This window comes from Mobula birostris, chromosome 1 (assembly GCF_030028105.1).
Source record: "Mobula birostris isolate sMobBir1 chromosome 1, sMobBir1.hap1, whole genome shotgun sequence".
Classification (NCBI taxonomy): Eukaryota; Metazoa; Chordata; class Chondrichthyes; order Myliobatiformes; family Myliobatidae; genus Mobula; species Mobula birostris.
Genome location: NC_092370.1, coordinates 153,114,402 through 153,140,351, shown reverse-complemented (window position 1 = coordinate 153,140,351; position 25,950 = coordinate 153,114,402). Strand labels below are relative to the sequence as shown.

The following is a 25,950-nucleotide window of genomic DNA, read 5'->3' as shown; positions in this document are numbered from 1 at the left end:
TTCACCTACAGAAGACAAACCGTATTGTGTTCAACTGCAGACTGCTGCAACATTCATGGACTCAGGGGGTTGGACTGTATTTTTGTGTGACTGTATTTTACTGACATCTTATACAGTTTCTACCTCGCTCGGTGCTTAACTGTTGGTACTGTGTTCTGCACCTTAGCTCTGGAGTAATGCTGTTTCATTTGGCTGTCTTCATATATGGTTGAGTGACAATTAAACCTGAACATTAATATTCGAGCAGGAGCAGGCCAATGAGACCACTGAACTTCTTCCACTATAAGATCACTGCTGATCTGCATGTAACCTCCTCTCTGTATTCAACATGTTATAACCCTTTGTCCCCTTGTTCATCGAAACACTGCTCTAAAAATATTCAGCCACTGCTTCTATCAATCATCCTTTGAGAAAGAGTCCTAAAGGCTAGTGACCCTCTAACAATATTTTTTTTTACTTATTAGCTTAAAAGATCAACACTCTATTTCTAAACAGCAAACTGCATTTCTGGTTTTTTCCACATGAGCAATTTTTTTTTCCCCTCGTATCTACCCTCCAAAACTATTTCAGAATCCAAAATATTTAAGTCATCACCTTTCACAAGCCCAACTTTCCAACCTTTCCTTAAGCAACAACTAGCCAATTCCATCTCACAACTGCTTCTAACACATTAATGTCCTTCATTAAATGAGACCCATACTGTACACAGTACTCCAGAGGAGGTCTCAAATGTTCCTGACAGAAGCATAACCTTCTTACTTTTGAATTTAATTGGCTTACCGTAATAAGCCACAGCACTTTGTTGACTCTATTACCGGTTACACCTGCACACTAGTCTTCCACAAATCATGTACCAAGACATCCAGATGCTTCTATATGTCAGAGCTCTGTATTATATTTTTAAAAATGCTTCCCCCCCCCATTTAATTGATAAAATGGACAATTTAATTTACCCCTATCATGATACTTCACTTGCCAGATCACTCTCAATCACTTAACCTACCTATAACAATTTCAATTTCTTTATGTCCTTTTCGTGACTTATTTATTTGTGTCACTCTCTCTAAGCTGCAAGTCATAATACTGAACCACTGGGATTTCTGAACAGCTGGATAGCAGATAGTGTTTTACTCTACCTTGATTCCGCCCCCCCCATGCCTTGCTTTAATAACTGTTTTCAATATTTTCCCCTGGACTCAATAAAGCTTTCACTTGAGTTTGCAAGTTCTGAAGTGACCATTAAAACCAATATGAGAACTGCTGACTCTTCGACAAATGGAAAGGGATGCCAGAAAGAAGATAGGTAGTCAATAAAGTAATGCTGTATTTCAGCAGGGCTTTATACACTTCTAATCAAAGGACTTGTTGACAATCCAGACATTCCCAATCCCATTCTTAATACCCCTGCTCCTCTCTGAGTGACCATGGACCGAGGATTCCCAGAAATCAGTGCAGATTTACATTTTATTTTTGAAAGAAGCCTTTAGACACTTCCTTGTCTCATATCCTCTGGTAATCCCTTCCTATGACAGAACTCAGAATAAGGTATTTATTTTGGAAGTCTGCAGTCATATGCCTACCCAATGGAACTGGCCGTGTATTTAGTACCTTGGTGCTGGGATATTGGCCTAGCTTGCCCAGTGAATTCCAAAGATCTTGACATCATTGATGGATGTTCTAGCAATTTTGATTCACCAGACTGGTTCTATAAATGACAAGTTTGCCATACGAGAAGAAATTAAGTAGATTAGAACTTCATTCTTTACATTTTAAAAGGATAAGAGAATATCTCATTGAAATTTAGAGAGTTTGATAAAGTAGGTGTAAAGGAGGAATAAACTCTTCTTGGGTTTCCATCTGGGTACAGGTATCAATTATAACTGATGTTTCGATGACAAAATCTGGCATCTTCTTCATCCCTTATATAATCAATACCAGCACCCAGCTGGAAGCCCAAGAAGAGCCTATTCATCATGTATGCCAGGAAAGCACTAGGTTTTTTTTAAAGGTGTAAGGAGCATATTTACCGTGGCTGATGAGTAGGACCCAGAGGTGAGCAAGTGAAAATAAGGACAGGGTTCTTAAGAATGAGGAAAACTGTCTTAATTCAGAAGCTTTAGATTTCCCTGTCACAGACATCTGCAGAAGCAAAGTCATCATGTTCAGTCAAAGAATCAAGGGATAGAAACATAGAAAATAGGTGCAGGAGTAGGCCATTCGGCCCTTCGAGCCTGCACCGCCATCCAGTATGATCATGGCCTTCCCTCTATACCCCCTGATCCCTTTAGCCACAAGGGCCATATCTAACTCCCTCTTAAATATAGCCAATGAACTGGCCTCAACTGTTTTCTGTGGCAGAGAATTCCACAGATTCACCACTCTCTGTGTGAAGAAGTTTTTCCTAATCTCAGTCCTAAAAGGCTTCCCCTTTATCCTCAAACTGTGACCCCTCGTTCTGGACTTCCCCAACATCGGGAACAATCTTCCTGCATCTAGCCTGTCCAATCCCTTTAGGATTTTCTACGTTTCGGTAAGATCCCCCCTCAATCTTCTAAATTCCGACGAATATAAGCCTAGTCGATCCAGTCTTTCATCATATGAAAGTCCTGCCATCCCAGGAATCAATCTGGTGAACCTTCTTTGTACTCCCTCTATGGCAAGGATATCCTCCCTCAGATTAGGGGACCATGTACTGGAATGTGGCAAAGAGATGGAGTATCAGACACAGTCTTGATTTGGATGAAGGGCCAGACAGACTCCTCATACTTCTATGCATCATCCAGTTGCATGTTATTTCAACTTCCCTTTCCACACCAACTTGTCTATCCTCTGCTTTCTCCACTACCACAGTAAGGACAAATGCAAACAGGAAGAAGCCTCTATTTGTATATTTATTTAAATATTTGTATATTTAAAAGTCTCTATTTATAAGTAGAGACACAAGTGAGTACATATGCTGTAATCTGGAGCAAAAAATAAAAGTTTTTCTGTTTGGGTAGCTACGGTCTAATATCATGGCAACTGAACTGTACAATTTCAGGTAGCCTACTTCCCCACATTCCCTTTGCACTTCCTCCAACCCACCCAGGATATGCCTCCTTTTGTTCACTTCTCCCATTCCTGCCCTCACCCTCTCATTAGCTATACTCATCACCATCCTCTCACCCACACATCTGTCTACCTGAATTTCTTCTCCCTTTGTTAACTTTTCCAGTCCTGACTCCATCTACCCATCTTTCCTTCCCATCCATTCTGATTCTACCCATCACATACCAGCCTCTGTTTCACCCTGCCTTCACTTCGACACACTGATCATCTTACCTCTACATGCTCTGTCCTAATACAGGGTCTCAATCCAAAATGGCAATCTTCCATTTGCCTCCACAGATGCTGCTTGACCTGAGTTTGTCCAGCAGTTTATTTTCTGGCTCCAGATTACAGCATATATTCACTCATTTCTCTTCTCAAATTCCTGAACAAGGTGAAGCTTCTTTCAAGTCTCAAGTGCCTGCTGTGTGTAATTGAGCTCGCTAAGACATATATGATGAGACGAATCACATAGTTGCCCAGAAGACCATAAATTTTGAACCAAGTCTGAGAGGCTGATCTTCCAACAATCATTCCCTCAATTAAAGGCTATGCTGATAGATTAAAGGCAACAGTAAAATTCATTATTGATGTTTGTTTCACAAGGTCTCTCCATGAACATTTATTGTCAGACAGCACTGCTAAGCAGTTATACAGGGCATTAATGAGACAACATCTAGAGTGCAATGGTGTTCTCCTTATTTTAGTAATGATGTTAAATGTATTAGAAACTGCAGAGAAGGCTTACTTGAAGTATTTTTAAGGTGGAGGTAGGTAGGTACAAGATATAGTGTGATTAATATTTCAGTAGTGTTTGAGTAATGTTGTAAGTATATTATTTAATTAAGCAATCTTCTTTAAATAATTCATTATCGGTTATATGCAAAAATAATCAAATTGCATATGTCATGACGCTACAGCAGGAAACATGCGCACCTCACTTAAAGTAAATACGAAGTTAGACTCAGATTCTGGACTGCCTTGGCTTTCTTTCAATAAGTTTCATGTTTTGGAGTCACGAAACATAACAGTAATAACTAACAAGCCACACTGGGCATGTATGTGGTAAAAACATGAAGGCCAACATTGTGGGGATGCGATTAGCTGAGACAACTACAATTTGATTGTAAATCCACTCACTATTTTCATGGCAGATCCCTAGCAATAAAACAAATTGAAAGTGAATTAAGATTGGCAACTAAATTGTGATTAGCAACTAAATATTCCTGGATTTCATTGCTTCAGGTGTGATAGAATCCGAGGGACAAGAGGGGAGGTGTTGCATTGCTTGTCAGAGAAAATATTACAGCAGTGCTCTGGCAGGATAGATTAGAGGGCTTGTCTAGGGAGGCTATTTGGGTGGAATTGAGGAATGGAAAAGGTGTAGTAACACTTATAGGGGTGTATTATAGACCACCAAATGGGGAGCAAGAATTGGAGGAGCAAATTTGTAAGGAGATAGCAGATACTTGTAGTAAGCACAAGGTTGTGATTGTGGGAGATTTTAATTTTCCACACATAGACTGGAAAGCCCATACTGTAAAAGGGCTGGATGGTTTGGAGTTTGTAAAATGTGTGCAGGATAGTTTTCTGCAGCAATACATAGAGGTACCAACTAGAGAAAGGGCAGTATTGTATCTCCTGTTAGGGAATGAGATAGGTCAGGTGACGGAGGTATGTGTTGGGAAGCACTTCAGGTCCAGTGATCACAATGCCATTAGTTTCAATATAATTATGGAGAAAGATAGGTCTGGACCCAGGGTTGAGATTTTTGATTGGAGAAAGGCTAACTTCAAGGAGATGCGAAAGCATTTAGAAGGAGTGGATTGGGACAATTTGTTTTAGGGAAGGATGTAATAGAGAAATGGAGGTCATTTAAAGGTGAAATTTTGAGGGTACAGAATCTTTACGTTCCTGTTGGGTTGAAAGGAAAGGTTAAAAGTTTGAGGGAGCCACGGTTTTCAAGGGATATTGGAAACTTAGTTTGGAAAGAGAGAGAGACCTACAATAAATATAGGCAGCATGGAGTAAATGAGGTGCTCGAGGAATATAAAGAATGTAAAAAGAATCTTAAGAAAGAAATTAGAAACACTAAAAGGAGATATGAGGTTGCTTTGGCAAGTAAGGTGAAAATAAATCCCAAGGGTCTCTACAGTTATATTAATAGCAAAAGGATAGTGAGGGATAAAATTGGTCCCTTAGAGAATCAGAGTGGACAGCTATGTGTGGAGCCAAAAGAGATGAGGGAGATTCTGAACAATTTCTTTTCTTCGGTATTCACTGAGGAGAAGGATATTAAATTGTGTAAGGTAAGGGAAACAGGTAGGGAAGTTATGGAAACTATGACGATTAAAGAAGAGGAAGTACTGGAGCTTTTAAGGAATATAAAAGTGGATAAGTCTCTGGGTCCTGACAGGATATTCCCTAGGACCTTGAGGGAATTTAATGTGGAAATAGCAGGGGCTCTGACAGAAATATTTCAAATGTCATTAGAAACGGAGATGGTGCCAGAGGATTGGCGTATTGCTCATGTTGTTCCATTGTTTAAAAAGGGTTCTAAGAGTAAACCTAGCAATTATCGGCCTGTGAGTTTGACTTCAGTGGTGGGTAAATTGATGGAAAGTATTCTTAGAGATGGTATATATAATTATCTGGATAGACAGGGTCTGATTAGGAACAGTCAACATGGATTTGTACGTGGAAGGTCATGTTTGACAAATCTTATTGAATTTTTTGAAGAGATTACTAGGAAAGTTGACGAGGGTAAAGCAGTGGTTGTTGTCTATATGGACTCCAGTAAGGCATTTGACAAGGTTCCACACGGAAGGTTAGTTAGGAAGGTTCAATCATTAGCTATTAATATTGAAGTAGTAAAATGGATTCAGCAGTGGCTAGATGGGAGATGCCAGAGAGTAGTGGTATTTGTCAGATTGGAGGCCGGTGTGTGCCTCAGGGATCTGTACTGGGTCCAATGTTGTTTGTCATATACATTACATGGATGATGGGGTGGTAAATTGGATTAGAAAGTATGCAGATGATACTAAGATAGGTGGAGTTGTGGATAATGAAGTAAGTTTTCAAAGCTTGCAGAGAGATTTAGGCCAGTTAAAAGAGTGGGCTGAAAAATGGCGGATTGAGTTTAATGCTGATAAAAGTGAGGTGCTACATTTTGGTAGGACTAATCAAAGTAGGACATACATGGTAAATGGTAGGGCATTGAAGAATGCAGTAGAACAGAGGGATCTAGGAATAATGGTGCATAGTTCCCTGAAGGTGGAATCTCATGTGGATAGGGTGGTGAAGAAAGCTTTTGGTATGCTGGCCTTTATAAATCAGAGCATTGAGTATAGGAGTTGGGATGTAATGTTGAAGTTGTACAAGGCATTGGTGAGGCCAAATTTGGAGTATTGTGTACAGTTCTGGTCACTAAGTTATAGGAAAGATGTCAACAAAATAGAGAGAGTACAGAGAAGATTTACTAGAACGTTACCTGGGTTTCATCACCTAAGTTACAGAGAAAGGTTGAATAAGTTGGGTCTTTATTCTTTGGAGCGTAGAAGGTTGAGGGGGGACTTGATAGAGGTATTTAAAATTATGAGGGGGATAGATAGAGTTGACGTGGATAGGCTTTTCCATTGAGAGTAGGGGAGATTCAAACAAGAGGACATGAGTTGAGAGTTAAAGGGCAAAAGTTTAGGGGTAACATGAGGGGGAACTTCTTTACTCAGAGAGTGGTAGCTGTGTGGAACGAGCTTCCAGAAGAAATGGTTGAGGCAGGTTTGATGTTGTCATTTAAAATTAAATTGGACAGCTATATGGACAGGAAAGGAATGGAGAGTTATGGGCTGAGTGCAGGTCGGTGGGACTAGGTGAGAGTAAGCATTCGGCGGGGACTAGAAGGGCCGAGATGGCCTGCTTCCGTGCTGTAATTGTTACATAAGAACGATACTGGATGATGTCATAGCAGTGTTCAAGGATGGCTTACAACACTCAAAACATATAAAGGGTAAAATAGTGTTAAATGAAAATGCCACACCCAAGTTTTGCAAAGCCCATTTGGTACTTTATGCCGTCCGTGATAAAGTAGCCAATGAGTTAGATTGCATAGAGAATGAAGGAATTCTTCCCTAGAATGAGTAGAGCCCATAAGCAATGCCAGTGGTCCCAGTAGTCAGGAAGAATAGGACTGTCAGCATCTGAGGTGATTTTGAGGTCATCATCAACCCAGTACCGAGTAGATCAATATCTTATGGATCAAGCTTACTTTGATTGGAAAACCAAAGGTATAGTATGTTTTTGTGATTTATTTTTGGATAATTGTTTCATGTCTTCTGATCAACTTTCTAATAAATATAACTTACCCAGATCTCACTTTTTTAGATATCTACAGATTAGAAACGTTTTAATTACTGTTTCTCCTAATTTTCCACACTCATATCCAATGGATACTTTGGAAAAAATTTTAGATCTAAATCTCTCTCAGAAAAGTGTTGTAGCAATTATTTATAATATAATTATGAGTTTATGTCCTGATGTTTCCAATAAAATTAAAGCTGATTGGGAAAGAGAACTTTAGATTATCATACCGATAGAAAAATGGGAAAAAATTCTTCAATTGGTTAATTCATCCTCTATATGTGCTAAACATGCGTTGATACAGTTTAAAGTAGTGCACAGGGCTAATATGTCTAAAGATAAACTATCTCATTATTATTCTTAAATTAACCCTATATGTGATAGATGTCATTTCGAGATAGCCTCTTTAACTCACATGTTTTAGTCATGTCCTTTGTTGGAAAAATATTGGAAAGATATTTTTGATATTATTTCAACGGTTTTGAATACAGACTTACAACCTCATCCAATTATTGCTATTTTTGGATTACCAATGATAGACTCAAATTATTTAACCTCTTCAGCACGCCGAATGATTGCATTTCTTACCTTAATGGCTAGAAGATCCACTTTGCTGAATTGGAAAGAGATTAACCCTCCTACTGTATTTCACTGGTTTTCACAAACTATGTTGTGTTTGAATTTGGAAAAAATTAGAAGTGTGGTTTATGACCCTTCCATTAAATTTGAAAAAACTTGGAGGCCATTTATTCAGCATTTTCATATGATGTAATTTTACCATTTCCAAACTTATTTTATTTCTCTGTACTGTTGGTTGAGAGGAATGGAGTCGTCGACACTAAGGTTTTCTTCTCTTCCATTTTTACGTTGTTAGAATTGCCCAAGTCTTTTAGTTTAGTTGATTAATTCTGTTTAGTTTAGTCTTTTTTTGGGGTGGGGTTTGTTTTTTTTCCTCTATTTTTTTTTTTCTTTTTCATAATTTTTCTCCAGTTTTTTTTTTGTCCTGTATTATTCATTGTTATCCGACGCGATTGGGAGTTTTGTCAATTTATACTACTTGGTCTTATAATTACTCTTTTTAACTACAACAATGTATCTCCAACTATTTGTATTATTGCTATCTTATGTTTATATTCTATGAAACTAATAAAAAGATTGAAAAAGAAAGAAAGAAAGAAAGATCAATACCTTCTGCCCTCTTCGCAAACCTTTCTGCAGGAAAACACCTTAGCAAAATGGATTTAGCTGAGGCCTACCTACAGATGGATATGGAAGAAGAGTCCAAAGTGTTTCTCACTATAAACACTCAAAGGGCTTTATCGCTGTAATAGGCTTATTTTTGGAAAGGCATTTGCACTGTTGTAGAAAGCCATGGACCAGGTGTTGCAAGGCTCTCCAGGTACTTGATTGACATCATTGTTACTGGTAAGGATGACAAAGAACATCTCCAAAATCTCAAGAGTTTTAAAACAATTACAAGATTATGGGCTCAGAGCACGGCACAACAACTGAGAATTATTTAAACCAAGCATCACTTACGGTCACATCATCAATACACGAGGATTATACTTGTGCAGAGAAAATTCAAGCTGTGGTGGATGTCCCAAGACCAAAGGATGTGTCTCAGTTGCAGTCCTTTTTAGGATTTATCAATTACTATAATAGGTTCCTGACAAGCCTGGCTACTGTGCTCCACATTTTAAGTTTATTACTACAGATTGAGAAGAAATGGCAATGGACAAAGCAGTGTGAGATGATTTTCAAAAAGGTAAAGGAAATGGTGATTATAATTCGCATTATCCAGTGAAGCTTGCCTGGGACGCCTCACCTAATGGTATTGGTGCAGTCATGTCATATGTTATGAGTAGTGGAAGTGAATGCCCAGCAGCATTTGCACCATGTTCCCTTACTGCTGCAGAGAAAAATTATGCACAGGCTGACAGAGTCGGGTTTGGGGTGTAAAACATTTCAACCAGTTCTTGTATGGTAGAGTATTTACCATCGTTACTGATAATTAACCATTGGTGTCCATTTTCAATTCACAGAAGATTGTTCTGCTAACAGCAGCATCAAAATGTAGAGATGGCCCCTGCTTCTTGGGAGGACATAATTACAAGATTGAAATCAGAAGGATGACTAATCATGGAAATGCTGCTGGATTGTCCCGATTACCCTGGGCAAAGTAAATAAAGGAAAAATTTACTAAAAAAGGACATTCCTCTTGAAGTATTCTCCCCAAGGCAAATCAAAAGTCTGTTACAGCAGAGATGATCCAAAGTGAAACTAAAAAAAGACTCCACACTGTCTCAGGTCTACACGAATATCCAAAATGGCTGGAATATGCAAGAGAGACTCTAGTTCCCCTATTTTTACCATCGCCAAGATGAATTTGCCCTTGATGGAGATTGCCTTACATGGGATTGAGAATTGAGAGTCCAAGCTGAGAGCTCAAGTGTTGGAGGAGCTACATGTCGGTCAGCTAGGTGTGGAAAAAATGAAGGTGTTGGCTCAAAGCTTTGTCTGGTGGCCTGGGATAGATCAGCAGATCGAGCAGCTTGTCATGCACTGTGCGGGATGCCTACATATCCAGAAGATGCTAACAGCAGCACCTCTTTTTCCCTGGGAATGGTCTCATTGCCCTGGCAGAGGATTAATGCAGATTTTGCCAGACCATTCGTGGGTACAGATCACTTGGTAATAGTGGATGCAACTAAGAAGTGGCTAGAAATGTTCCCATTTGCCTTCACTACAGCCTCGCACACTGTTGATGTGTCGACAAGTCTCTTCGCAAGGACTGGTGTTCCAGAACACTTAGTGACAATGGACCACAGTTTGTTGCAGAACAGTTTCAGTCATTCCTCGAAATGAATAGAAAAAGACACATCACATCTGCACCCTACCACCCAGCTACAAATAGTTTGGTGGAAAAGTTTGTTCAGAGTCTAAAGAACACACTACACTGACGCTGAACCAGAAGTTGGTCAATTTCCTCCTTGCATATTGTAATGCAGTACACTCCACAACCAACTCATCAGCTTTGCTGTTCCTGTGTCAGCACTTGTGTTAATGCTTAGATCTCCTCAAACCCAACCTCAGAGGCAGTACAAACAGCTGAGTCAGGTGATCAAAAATGGGTACTCAGAAAGATTACGATCAGTCTCCTACCACTCTCCTACACAGTGGAGACTGTGTCTGATATCATCCGGAGATGACACATTGACCAGTTGAGGAGAGCAAAGGCAACTCTTAGAGAAGAACGGTGGCCAGGGCGGGCAGAACCACTTCCTGAAATCCCAACTCCTACAACCACCAGAGGAGACCCCAAAACCTGAGATGGTTTCACCTGCCAAACAGTGACCCCCTTGTCAGTAAAGACAATATTCCACAAGAGTAAGAAAGTCTCCACAGTGATTAAATCTTTAGACCTGAATGGGACAATTTAAAACTTTACCATGATGTACTTGTATTTTATAGTATACTGCATATATAAGTTGAGATATATTCTACATTGAGTTGGGAGTTTATAGCTGAGAGGAGTGTTGTGTGTATAAAATTTCGATAATATTTGAGTAATCCTGTAAATATGTTGTTTGATTAAACATCCTTTGTTTAAATAATTCATTACAGGTTATATGTAAAAATAATTGAATTGGATGTGTCATGATGCTACAAAGTAATGCATATGCACCTTGTTTAAAGTAAACATGAAGTCAGACTCAGATTCTAGACTTCCTTGCTTTTCTTCAGTTATTTTTATCTTTTGGAGATACAAAACCTAACACAAGACAAGAAAGACTGACATCTACATCATTTATTATTATATTGTAATTTGTTCTCTACTGTGCCTATTGTCTTGTTTATTATTTATTGTACTGCCCTGCACTGATTTGTGCACTTTATGTAGTCCTGTGTAGGTCTGTAGTCTAGTGTAGTTTTTATGTTGTCTTACATAATCTAGTGTAGCCTTGCATTGTCTCACTTAGTCTAGTGTAGTTTAGTGTTGTTTCATGTAGCACCATGGTCCTGGAGGAATGTTGTTTCATTTTTACTGTGTGCTGTACCAGCAGTTTATGGTCGAAATGACAATAAAAAGTGACTTGACTTGAAAGGGGATGACTGATTACGGTGGGAATATAGGAATCCAGATAGGAGTTTACAGCTGATAGTAAATGACAGAATATACTTGAGGGACTTCTGTTTCTACCCCCCTTTTTGCTCCCTCCATTTCTCCCTCTCGCAACAGTTTTACTTCAATACAGTGCCTATAAAAAGTATTCACGCAGCCCCCTTGGAAGTTTTCATGTTTTATTATTTTACAATGTTGAATCACAGTGGATTTAAGCTGGGTTTTTTTTTTACACTGATCAACAGAAAAAGTCTCTTTCGTGTCATCTCTTAGAATTTTGGGCTGCAGTCTATATCAGGGTACTTGCCTAGCTTTAGTCCCTTTAATTTCTCCAGTAATTTCTGTTAGTGCTATTTATTTCATTCCTAACTTAGGACCTAGCACAATCTGAATAAATATGTTTGTAGGATATATATTCTGAAAAACATTCATGGTTAATTCAAGCCATACCATGCCAGCCCAGGTAAAGATCATTCACTATGTTCTTGATCAAAAGCTATGTACATATAACATATCAGGTCAGTTTTCCAAATTTCTGCAAATGCCCTAGATTAGGTTGCATGTGGAGAAAAATAGGTATTGAATCTCAAATATTCAGATATGTTTCAGCAGATCTCTACTTGTCTTCTTTTCCCCAGTTCTGCCTTGTTTCTCTTCTGTAGCATATGATGTTTGCTTAATACCTCAGCTAATTCTTCATCTCCTGCTATAATTTTTGTCACTGCCTTTATTCTTTGATACTTTCTTTCTTTGACATTTTTTATACCTTGGTAGTTCTTACTCATTTGCTCACACAATATGTGTTATCCTTCTATTCTCTTTTTGGCCATTAATCTTTGTACTTGGAACTTTGTGAATGCTAAAGCAAGTTAATCTTCTTGGCAAGATGATAGCTCTTTTCTTCATCTAACTCTATACTTAAACTTATAATAAGGTACGGGTAGATCATTTTTCTCAGAGTTGTTTAAATAAGTGACCGAACATCGAAAACACCTAGTTATTTTCAAACAGGTTTTAATTTAAAACAGTTTTCACATCGACAGTCATGAAGTGTCATCCAAGTAAATTCTTTTTAAAATACTGTTAAACCCTCCTTGAAAAGTAAGATCTTAATATGATTAGGTTAACAACTAAATTCTGAAATAAATTCATAAAGTCTTTAAAAAGTTAATTGATGAGCAGTTTCACAAAAGTGTACAAAATCAGTAAGTCCAGAATACAAACAAGTGAATAAAAGGCAAATCCAAGATATATTTAAAAGGACCATAATTATCAATTCATAAAATATCTTCAAATTGAGGAGTAGCCAAGTTCGGATGTAGAGAAATTGATAGAGAAAGAAGAATGGGACAAGAAACTATCTGTTTTTTTCAACATTGAAGGAGTCAAGTGCTAAACTATCTTCCCAGCCGCCCCCCCGCCCACAAACAGTGGCAGTATACTACTACTTAAATATTCCTCAAAGATCCATAATGAAACTCTATTCCAACATATCAAACAGAACTGTTTTAAGCACATTCCTCTAGAACTATTACATGAACTACTGATTTTGTAAGATGCATTGGAGTTTGGTATCATGGTGTACAGAGAGAAAAACAATGAAAAGTTCAGAAATCAATTCTTGTGCAAAATATTTAACCTCAACTGCGTTCAAAAATGTTACTAGTCTGATCATGAGGGTAGAAAGGAGTGATTGAAACAGATTGGTGTTTGTACAGAGGTCTCTGGTAAATTCAGAACGCTCCCAATCTGGTTTAGAACTCTGATGGAATTTTTCAAAACAAAACTCAAACTTTTTGAGGTCCCAGGCTTCTTTAACTTAGAGAAAAGCATGGCTGGCAAGGAGGAATCGACAACAGAGTTAGACTCCATACATAGCCACAAGGGAGCCCCAGGGACTAGGTTATCCGGAGCACCCCGTTGCCAAAATATTAAAGCCCTAGCATTGACAGCCCAATAATAGTGTCGAAATACAAGTAATCCCAGCCCTCCTTCAGACTTGGGCTTTTGTAAATGAATTTTCGAAATCCTGTGATTCTTATAATTCCAGATATAAGACAATATTATGGAGTCCAATTCTTTAAAGAAAGCTGATGTAAGAAAACTGGGGAGATTTTGACAAAAGATAGAGAAACCTAGGAAGGGAAACCATTTTAACTGAATTTATATGACCAATCATGGACAGAGGTAGGGTTTTCCAACTTTCTATATTATGGAGTCCAATTCTTTAAAGAAAGCTGATGTAAGAAAACTGGGGAGATTTTGACAAAAGATAGAGAAACCTAGGAAGGGAAACCATTTTAACTGAATTTATATGACCAATCATGGACAGAGGTAGGGTTTTCCAACTTTCTATATTCTGTTTAAGTTTTGAAATAAACTCTGCGAAGTTTAATTTGAATATTAATTTAGGATCTTTGGGGATTGTCAAGCCGAGATAAGTAAAATGATCTTTAACTACTTTGAACAGGACAATTTCCAAAAAACCCTGCGTGTAGTCGTTGGAGAGGGGCACAAAGTCACCTTTTGTCCAATTGATTGAGTATCCCGATAGTCTGCCAAAAGAGGTGATTAAATCTAGAAGAGGGACTGACTTTTCTGAGTCTTGTAAGTAGAGTATCACATCATCAGCATACAAACTAGTAAGTGTTTCAATACCTCCCACTTTCAAACCCAGAATATTTGGGTGACTTCTTATTTTTAGGGCGAGGGGCTCTACCGTGACGGCAAAAAGGGCCGGCGAGAGAGGGCGCCCCTGCTGGACTGAACGGTGTAGGGGAAGCAGAGTTGACTTGTCACCATTAGTTATAATAGAACACATTGGGCTGGCGTATATCAGTTTTACCCAAGATACAAGTGACTCCCCGAACCCAAACCTGTACAGTGACTCAAACATGTAAGGCCACTCAATCTGGTCAAAAGCCTTCTATGCATCAAGGGACAAAATTGCTGCCCCACTAGCTTTCCCATGATCAGTATACATAGTATTAAGGAGGCATCTGACATTGGAAAAAGAGAACCTACCCAGGATGAATCCTGTCTGATCAGGATGAATGATAGATGACAACTACTTATTTAGTCGGTAGCCAGCATTTTAGTAATTACCTTTCTATCAAAATTCTGAAGTACAATGGGCCTATAGATGGCCAGGTCTGTTTCCTCTTTATCTTTCTTTAAAATGAGGGAAATGTTAGCCTCGTACAATGTTCTAGGCAAGGCTTTATCTCTCTTAGAGCAAAATATCATTCTGAGGAGAAGTGGGGCAAGGATATCACGGAATTTCTTATAAAATTCACAGCCAAATCCATCCAGTCAAGCAGCCTTGCCGGACGGAAATGACTTAATGGCAGAAGTTATTTCTTCCAATATGAAGTCAGAATCTAAGTCCTCCCTAGCAGCGTCACTAAGTTTCGGCATTACAAGAGAATCAAAGAAGTCACTCAAATCAGATTGAGTGGCATTGCATTTAGAGGTGTAGAGTTCGCTGTAAAATTCTTTAAAGCAGTCATTTATCTCCTTGGGGTTAGTTAACAGGGTACCCGCACTCGATCTAATGCAATGAATTGACCTTAGGGCCTGGGCGTCCCTGAGCTGCCGTGCCAGGAGCCCCTCAGGCTTGTCCCCCATTTCGAAATGCTTTTGTCTTACTTTTAAGAGGAGGTTATTTATTTGACTACCCAAGGTACAACTGTACTCATATTTAAGCTTCATTATTTTATTATAATCTTCAGAGGATTTCAAAGCCTGGTATGTCGCTTCGAGGGTTGGGAGAGTATTCTCATTCTCTAATAATCGCCCTTCTGTCTCCCTCTTAGCAGCGGAGTCATATGAAATTATATACCCACGAATTACAACTTTTAATGTCTCCCAGAGTGTGGAATCTGACACCTCGCCGTTATTGTTAATTTCTATAAAATCTTTTAATCTGGTGGTGATATAGTCTATAAATTTCTTATTGGTAAGTAGGGAGGGGTTAAAACACCAGGAATAGACTCGTTTGGAAAGGGAGAGATTTAGGGACATTGTCAAGGGGCTATGGTCAGAAATTAATCTATTATGATATTTTGTATTGGTAACATGAGATATTAAATGAGAGTCAACCAAAAAATAGTCTATTCTACTATAAGATTCATGTACATGACAATAATAAGAATAATCCTTGTCAGTGGGATGTTGAATTCGCCAAATATCTACTAAATTCCTAGATCTAATCAAATTATTTAGGACCTGCACTGGCATGATATTTGAGGGTGGGCAGGAGGCCAATCTATCTAAATATGGATCCAGGTAGCAATTCAAGTCACCGCCGATTATTATATTTGAATTACTGGCATCCGGAAGTAATTCAAAAACATTCCTAAAAAAATTTGGCTCGTCTGTGTTTGGACCATAAATGTTAAGGAAGATTAGCGGAAATGAATTAATGGAGCCAGAGATCATTATAAATCTGCCGAGAGGATCTGTAGTCTTGGAAATGAGTTGAAATGGAATATTTTTCCTACCATGCTTGGAGGGAGAAGAGTCTAGTTTCTATTGAAGACCTGTACATAGAGGGACGGTTTGCAACATTTAGTCTGCTGAAAGAGAAATTTGAGCTGCCTCATTCACACCTTTTTCATTACTTACAAATTAGACACTACATTCAATCTAAGATATGTAATTTTGAAATCCTTCCAGGAAAACATACGTTTTTTGATGTTTTAAAGAATCCTCCTGACTCCAGGCATCTCATTTCTAAGTTTGTACGTTTGTTTGATAATTGCACTGTAGCGTTTACTGTGAAGATTAGAGAAGCCTGGAGAGAGGAGTTGGGCATTGAATTATCTGAAGCTGCCTGGGATAACTGTTTGTCTATGATACAGGCTTGCCCTGTTAACAGCAGGCACCAACTGATCCAGTTTAAAGTTGTCCACCGTCTCCATTACTCTAAACTTAGATTGCACAGGATTTACCCTTCTGTCTCGCCAATGTGTGACAGATGCCAAGGGACGGAAGCTACATTGTCACACACCTTTTGGTTTTGCCCATTACTGACTGGATTTTGGTCCAAAATATTTGACTGGTACTCAAAGGCCTATAAAAGATCCTTCCCCTTGGAAGCTGGTCTCATTATATTTGACTGCTCGCAATCTACTATTTGTTTCTCTACAGCCATACAACAGTCTCTGATGCTGGGGATGATTGTCGCCAAAAGACTTACCTTGAGGGAATGGAAATCACCTTCTCCCCCGTTCCTTCCGGAGGTGGATGGCTGACATGATCTCAGTCATACAGATGGAGAGACTTAGGTTCTTGAGAACCAATTCAATTAAAAAAATTTCAGCTCTCTGGGATCCATTTCTTGCCTACCTGGACGAGGCCGGGGGCGGATGAGCAATTTCCCCCCAGCTGATTTCTCACGGCCCTCATTTGAGATTTAATGTTTAGTATTTATGAGCACTTTGTACAATAGTTATGTTTCTAATGTTATGTTTCTTTCTTTTTTTTTTGCTTATTTCATTTTTATACATGTCTGAGCTGGTATGTTCTTGTTGATTTCATTGTTTTTTTTGAAAATTTTGAAAATAAAGTATTAAAAAAAATGTTACTAGTAAAACAACTTACATTTGGAGATTTTGTAATTGTAATGGTAAGACTCTCTGGTCTACTTTTGCGAGTGAGAACTGCCATTCCTTCCAGTTCTGCCCTTTTTTTGTCTTCTTCAATTTCCTGTAATTATATATATATATATATTTTGTTTGTTTATTTCTTTATTTTTTAACCAAAATTAGAACCAGAAATGTCAAATTACATTCTCATTTCCTTAAGGTTTCACCCAGAAATAGTTACTATCTGGAATTCACGAAGGTGGACGGAGACAGCTGTGCTCAATATTTAAAGAGCATCTAGATCAAGCACATCAATTGCAAGGCACCATAAGCTACGAACAAATGCTAGTAAATGAGATGAACATAGACAAGTACTTGATCACCAGCATAAACATGTTTCTGTGTTGTACAACTCTAAAGTGTGGCACGAGCAGTATTATAGCACACCAAGGAATGGATGGGTTCTGCCTTAAGGAAACAGATTTTTTACTGCAAAGGAAATAGTCATTTGAACTATTCCACCTTTGCTGCAAGTAGATCCTATTATCCAATTATTTCCCCATACCCTATAAATTATTCTCTCTATATAACCATATAATAATTACAGCACGGAAACAGGCCATCTCCGCCCTTCTAGTCTGTGCTGAACTCTTACTCTCACCTAGTCCCACTGACCTGCATTCAGCCCATAACTCTCCATTCCTTTCATAGAAACATAGAAAATAGGTGCAGGAGTAGGCCATTCAGCCCTTCGAGCCTGCGCCGCCATTCAGTATGATCATGGCTGATCATCCAACTCAGAACCCTATACCTGCTTTCTCTCCATACACCCTGATCCCTTTAGCCACAAGGGCCATATCTAACTCCCTCTTAAATATAGCTAATGAACTGGTCTCCACTGTTTCCTGTGGCAGAGAATTCCACAGATTCACCACTCTCTGTGTGAAGAAGTTTTTCCTCATCTCGGTCCTAAAAGGCTTCCCCTTTGTCCTCAAACTGTGACCCCTCGTTCTGGACTTCCCCAACATCGGGAACAATCTTCCTCCATCTAGCCTGTCCAACCCCTTTAGAATTTTATACGTTTCAATAAGATCCCCCCTCAATCTTCAAAATTCCAGCAAGTATAAGCCTAGTCGATCCAGTCTACTTCATATGAAAGTCCTGTCATCCCAGGAATCAATCTGGGGAACCTTCTTTGTACTCTCTCTATGGCAAGAATGTCTTTCCTCAATTAGGGGACCACAACTGCACACAATACTCCAGGTGTGGTCTCACCAAGGCCTTGTACAACTGCAGTAGAACCTCCCTGCTCCTGTACTCGAATCCTCTTGCTATGAATGCCAACATACCATTCGCCTTTTTCACCGCCTGCTATACCTGCATTCCCACTTTCAATGACTGGTGTACCCAGGTCTCGTTGCACTTCCCCTTTTCCTAATCGGCCACCATTCAGATAATAAACTGTTATCCTGTTCTTGCCATCAAAGTGGATAACCTCATATTCATCCACATTAAATTGCATCTGCCATGAATCTGCCCACTCACCTAACCTATCCAGTCACCCTGCATCCCCTTAGCATCCTCCTCACAGCTAATACTGCCGCCCAGCTTTATGTCATCTGCAAACTTGGAGATGCTGCATTTAATTCCCTCATCTAAGTCATTAATATATATTGTAAACAACTGGGGTCCCAGCACTGAGCCTTGCGGTACCCCACTAGTCACTGCCTGCCATTCTGAAAAGGTCCCGTTTATTCCCATTCTTTGCTTCCTGTCTGCCAACCAATTGTCTATCCACATCAATACCTTACCCCCAATACCGTGTGCTTTAAGTTTGCACACTAATCTCCTGTGTGGGACCTTGTCAAAAGCCTTTTGAAAATCCAAATATACCACATCCACTGGTTCTCCCGTATCCACTCTACTAGTTACATCCTCAAAAAATTCTGTAAGATTCATCAGACATGATTTTCCTTTCACAAATCCATGCTTACTTTGTTTGATGATTTCACCGCTTTCCAAGTATGCTGTTATCTCATCTTTGATAACTGACTCTAGCAATTTCCTGTCCATATAGCTATCCAATTTAACTTTAAATGACAACATCGAACCTGCCTCAACCACTTCTGCTGGAAGCTCGTTCCACACAGCTACCACTCTCTGAGTAAAGAAGCTCCCCCTCACGTTACCCCTAAACTTTTGCCCTTTAACTCTCAGCTCATGTCCTCTTGATTGAATCTCCCCTACTCTCAATGGAAAAAGCCTATCCACATCAACTCTATCTATCCCCCTCATAATTTTAAATACCTCTATCAAGTCCCCCCTCAACCTTCTACGCTCCAAAGAATAAAGACCCAACTTGTTCAACCTTTCTCTGTAATTTAGGAGATGAAACCCAGGTAACATTCTAGTAAATCTTCTCTGTACTCTCTCTATTTTGTTGAAATCTTTCCTCTAATTTGGTGACCAGAACTGTACACAATATTCCAAATTTGGCCTTACCAATGCCTTGTACAATTTCAACATCACATCCCAACTCCTACACTCAATGCTCTGATTTATAAAGGCCAGCATACCAAAAGCTTTCTTCACCACCCTATCCACATGAGATTCCACCTTCAGGGAACTATGCACCATTATTCCTAGATCCCTCTGTTCTACTGCATTCTTCAATGCCCTACCATTTACCATGTATGTCCTATTTTGATTAGTCCTACCAAAATGTAGCACCTCACATTTATCAGCATTAAACTCCATCTGCCAACTTTCAGCCCACTCTAGTATGTATCCAAATCTTTAAAAAACCCTGACTGATCCATTCTTCACCACTCTTACAGACAGTGAGTTTCAGATCAAAGCTACTCCCAGCAAAAATAAAGTTTTACCTTGTTCCCTGTAGCTTGTACACTATATTTTTCACCCGTATTGCAGGTTCTTAAACCGGCCACTAAGAGGAGCGTTCCTTGATTTATCCAGTCCAAACTACTCAAGATTTCAGACATCTCTTATCAAATCCCATCAAAGATAAAGCAATATATTGCAGATGCTAGAAACCTAAAAAAACAACTCTAACTCTCCTTAGATGGCACTTAAATAGCAGAAATCCCTCAAATCCTGAAATACTCTAGTAAACTTGCTCTGCATGCACACTCCAGGATTTTTGAGCTATGTAATGCACTTCTGTATTTCAAGGTATAAAACAGTAAAGAAGCAAAACTGAATGATATATTTCACATAATAATAGTTGATTTCTGTTATATTTGGAGAGAAAATGACAAATAACTGATGAACTTATAAAGCTAAGAGAAGATATTCTGCAACAATGAGGTTAACAGATAATTTTGCCAATAGAGAATTTTACATAGCCATTTTATCAGAATTTTGGAAATTGCTTATTCAAATACTACAAAGATTAAAAGACTTTCAAAAATTTCATACATGATATCTTTTCATAAGCGCTTCATTCTTTTTTCGCAAAGCTTCTATCTTCTTATCAAGTTCTGCATCTTTCTCCTCTTTAGTCTTTAAAATGATGTCCACCGCTGCATCCTAGAAAAGAAAGAGTACAGTGCATGGCAAATAGTCTACGTAAAGCAATTCACACCAGAAAGATTAAAAATGGAGGCATCGATACGTTAAAAACTATAGAAAATATGTCTAAAGACAGTAATAATTTTTTAAAATGTAGGGCTGTGGGAAAGAGGGGCTGAAATAAACTTGATCTTTCAAAGAGATTGAACAAACATGGGTCAAACAGCCTCCCCCATGATCTTCAATTCAATGCTGAAAATAATTACCCACCACAGATTTTAATAAAAACATGACATTAACACATGGACTGTGGATTACATAATATAACCCACATTTCCCAATTATTACCTAGACTCAACTCACTTCCCTACCAGTCTGATATTCCCATCTTCCACATTACTATCTACCCGGGTTTCTTCTCCCTTGGTTTACCTTCCCAGGCCTCTCCCCTACCGGGTTCAATCTCCTATCAACCCTCTCCCCTCACCATAAAACCTGGTTTCACTAATTTCCTACCAGGCTCTGTCTCACTCCTCCCTCTCAGTTCTATAATAATATTTTCCCTCCACACCTCGTCCTGATGCAGAGTCTTACCCAAAAACTTTAACCATCACTTTACTTCCTCAGATGCTGCTCAACCCAAATTCTTCAAGTGCTTAACTTTTTTGTTATTTACACAAGAGAGATGGGAATAAGAAAATTGGATTAAACCAGAGTGAGAATGCTCTGATGGAGTGAAACATTTCACAATTTGCCTGAGTAGTGAATTCCACTATGTTAGATAGAAGTGTAGTAATCCAGTATCAGAAAATCCCCATTCAAATTGATCCAACTTAATTAAGTTTATTAACTTTGCTACCCTCTTCATAGGTGCTGCTTCCTGTCCCAGTCTTTCAAACATTTGCAATTTTTATTGCAGGTAAGTTTTAGATTTCTAACAAATGGTAGTATTTTGCTATCTTGAAAATGCCCATATCTGGCTGGAACTTTACTTCCATTGCACAACACTTCTGAGTAGTAGCATTGGTTTATTATTATTATTATGATTATTATTATTGTCTCATGTACCAAAGTGCACTAGAAACAATTGTTTTGTAATTCCATCCAACTTGATCATTTCACGGTATCAGTATATTGAGGTAGTACAAGGGAAAAGTAATAATAGAAGGCTCACAGTTACAGAGAAAGTGCAATGCAGGCAGACAATAAGGTGTAAGGCCTTAAACAAGGGAGATTGTAGGATGAGGAATCTACTCTGTTGTATTAAGAAAGTGTTCAATAGTCTTAACAGCAGGATAGAAGCTGTTCTTGAGCCTAGTGCAACATGCTTTTAAGCTTTTGTATTTTCTACTCAATGAAAGTGGGGAGAAGAGACAATGTCCAGGGTGGGTGGGGTCCTTTCCAAGGCAGTGAGAAGTGTAGACAGAGTTCATAAGGAAGAAGGGGGTTAGTTCCCATGATGTACTGAGCTGTTTCTTATGGTCTTAGGCAGAGCAGTTGTGGTACTAAACCATGATGCTTCTGGATTAAGATACCTTCTTAGTTCTTTGGATCATTCCAGGCAACAGCCTTGCATCACATCTGCAGCTCATATACTGTAGCATTTGAGATGGGCACTTTATTTCCTTCCCCTTGTTGGCCAGAAGAAACTGCAGTCTAATGAAGGACAGGAGAAGCAGACAAGCCAGTTGTCTTTGTCTCCCCCTTTTTGTGGACTCTAAACTGATTCTTGCTCTTGGATAATCTAATTAGCAACTGAACATGGACACAGAAAGCTTCAGGAATGATCTACTAAACCTGAGACGATTTTCAAACAAGTAACCATTTGTTGTGTGAAGGGCACAGACTCTGAACTGATTCTTGACTCTGGGACAATCAAACCAGAGCAATAAACCTGAGACCACTCTCAGAGGAGTAGCTACTTGTTATGCCTACCAACGAAACAATCTGTAATCTCGTTAGACTCTGTCTGGGTTGCCTCATTTGGACCAGTTAGAGTCCAAATACACAAAGCTGGGGTGGGCAGAACCATGGAACAATATTGGTTGTAGCCCTGTACAATGACCAGTAAGAAGGTGACCCAGGTAGGTCAGGTGTCCTTGAGCCAATGGTTCAATTGGTGAGGAACAGTATAAGACTCAGGAGCTCCAAGTACACAGGGGTGATAACTCTCCAGCAGCCAGAGACCAACCATCATGGATAAGGAGGACCCCACGGACACGTGGAGATTGGGACCACTAAGAATGCCTGGCCAGCGTGGACTCCCTTCCTGGGCAATACCTCTTCTCTTCATTGACTGTTCATGGAGCATCAAGGGTTCTAGTAGGGAGCACACAGGTTGATAAGAGTGTGAACCCACATGCTTTTTAGTTGAAATAATAAAAGTTACTTGTCGGTTAATATAGATTCTCTGTACCTCACTGATCATTATTACAAGGGGTGATTCTTGTAACACCCTTGAGTAGGGATCAATTATTTCAAACATACACCATTTGCATAATTGCTGGTTTCCCCAAAGCTTGAAGGAGTGATCACCTATGATCCTTTTGTGCTGCTACTTTGGGATCTCTACAGCACAAGAATTGCAAAGGCAGAGTTTTGAAAAGCATTAAGAAACTTTCAACACAATAGTAATAGAAACATAGGAACATAGAAAATAGGTGCAGGAGTAGGCCATTCGGCCCTTCGAGCCTGCACCGCCATTTATTATGATCATGGCTGATCATCCAACTCAGAACCCTGCACCAGCCTTCCCTCCATACCCCCTGATCCCCGTAGCCACAAGGGCCATATCTAACTCCCTCTTAAATATAGCCAATGAACTGGCCTCAACTGTTTCCTGTGGCAGAGAATTCCACAGATTCACCACTCTCTGTGTGAAGAAGTTTTTCCTAATCTCAATCCTAAAAGGCTTCCCCCTTATCCTCAAACTGTGACCCCTCGTTCTGGACTTCCCCAACATTGGGAACAATCTTCCTGCATCTAGCCTGTCCAATCCCTTTAGGATTTTATACGTTTCAATCAGATCCCCCCTCAATCTTCTAAATTCCAACGAGTACAAGCAGAGTTCATCCAGTCTTTCTTCATATGAAAGTCCTGCCATCCCAGGAATCAATCTGGGGAACCTTCTTTGTACTCCCTCTATGGCAAGGATGTCTTTCCTCAGATTAGTGGAACAAAACTGCACACAATACTCCAGGTGTGGTCTCACCAAGGCCTTGTACAACTGCAATAGTACCTCCCTGCTCCTGTACTCGAATCCTCTCGCTATAAATGCCAGCATACCATTCGCCTTTTTCACCGCCTGCTGTACCTGCATGCCCACTTTCAATGACTGGTGTATAATGACACCCAGGTCTCGTTGCACCTCCCCTTTTCCTAATCGGCCACCATTCAGATAATAATCTGTTTTCCTATTTTTGCCACCAAAGTGGATAACTTCACATTTATCCACATTAAATTGCATCTGCCATGAATTTGCCCACTCACCCAACCTATCCAAGTCACCCTGCATCCTCTTAGCATCCTACTCACAGCTAACACTGCCACCCAGCTTCGTGTCATCCGCAAACTTGGAGATGCTGCATTTAATTCCCTCATCCAAGTCATTAATATATATTGTAAACAACTGGGGTCCCAGCACTGAGCCTTGCGGTACCCCAGTAGTCACTGCCTGCCATTCTGAAAAGGTCCCGTTTATTCCCACTCTTTGCTTCCTGTCTGCTAACCAATTCTCTATCCACATCAATACCTTACCCCCAATACCGTGTGCTTTAAGTTTGCACACTAATCTCCTGTGTGGGACCTTGTCAAAAGCCTTTTGAAAATCCAAATATACCACATCCACTGGTTCTCCCCTATCCACTCTATTAGTTACATCCTCAAAAAATTCTATGAGATTCGTCAGACATGATTTTCCTTTCACAAATCCATGCTGACTTTGTCCGATGATTTCACCGCTTTCCAAATGTGCTGTTATCACATCTTTGATAACTGACTCCAGCAGTTTCCCCACCACCGACGTTAGGCTAACCGGTCTATAATTCCCCAGTTTCTCTCTCCCTCCTTTTTTAAAAAGTGGGGTTACATTAGCCACCCTCCAATCCTCAGGAACTAGTTCAGAATCTAACGAGTTTTGAAAAATTATCACTAATGCATCCACTATTTCTTGGGCTACTTCCTTAAGCACTCTGGAATGCAGACCATCTGGCCCTGGGGATTTAACTGCCTTTAATCCCTTCAATTTACCTAACACCACTTCCCTATTAACATGTATTTCGCTCAGTTCCTCCATCTCACTGGACCCTCTGTCCCCTACTATTTCTGGAAGATTATTTATGTCCTCCTTAGTGAAGACACAACAAAAGTAATTATTCAATTGGTCTGCCATGTCCTTGCTCCCCATAATCAATTCACCTGTTTCTGCCTGCAGGGGACCTACATTTGTCTTTACCAGTCTTTTCCTTTTTACATATCTATAAAAGCTTTTACAGTCAGTTTTTACGTTCCTTGCCAGTTTTCTCTCATAATCTTTTTCCCCTTCCTAATTAAGCCCTTTGTCCTCCTCTGCTGAACTCTGAATTTCTCCCAGTCCTCAGCTGAGCCACTTTTTCTGGCTAATTTGTATGCTTCTTCTTTGGAATTGATACTATCCCTAATTTCTCTTGTCAGCCACGGGTGCACTACCTTCCTTGATTTATTCTGTTGCCAAACTGGGATGAACAATTGTTGTAGTTCATCCATGCAATCTTTAAATGCTTGCCATTGCATATCCACCGTCAATCCTTTAAGTGTCATTTGCCCGTCTATCTTAGCTAATTCACGTCTCATACCTTCAAAGTTACCCCTCTTTAAGTTCAGAACCTTTGTTTCTGAATTAACTATGTCACTCTCCATCTTAATGAAGAATTCCACCATATTATGGACACTCTTACCCAAGGGGCCTATCACGACAAGATTGCTAATTAACCCTTCCTCATTGCTCAAAACCCAGTCCAGAATACCCTGCTCTCTAGTTGGTTCCTCGACATGTTGGTTCAAAAAACCATCCCGCATACATTCCAAGAAATCCTCTTCCTCAGCACCTTTACCAATTTGGTTCACCCAATCTACATGTAGATTGAAGTCATCCATTATAACTGCTGTTCCTTTATTGCACACATTTCTAATTTCCTGTTTAATACCATCTCCGACCTCACTACTACTGTTAGGTGGCCTGTACACAACTCCCACCAGCGTTTTCTGCCCCTTAGTGTTATGCAG

The 25,950-nt window shown here is 39.5% G+C and overlaps 1 protein-coding gene across 1 annotated transcript in view; it reads right to left on the bottom strand.

Moving 5' to 3' along the window:
- The window catches only part of LOC140200692 (uncharacterized), a 409,587-nt gene that overhangs the window by 275,379 nt on the left and 108,258 nt on the right, over positions 1-25,950 (bottom strand). Inside the window, exons 4-5 of the mRNA XM_072264267.1 lie at positions 20,596-20,706; positions 17,174-17,278 (exon numbers count right to left, since the gene is read on the bottom strand). Of these exons, the coding sequence (XP_072120368.1) occupies positions 17,174-17,278; positions 20,596-20,706 (216 nt within the window). The remainder of the gene's footprint in view (positions 1-17,173; positions 17,279-20,595; positions 20,707-25,950) is intronic.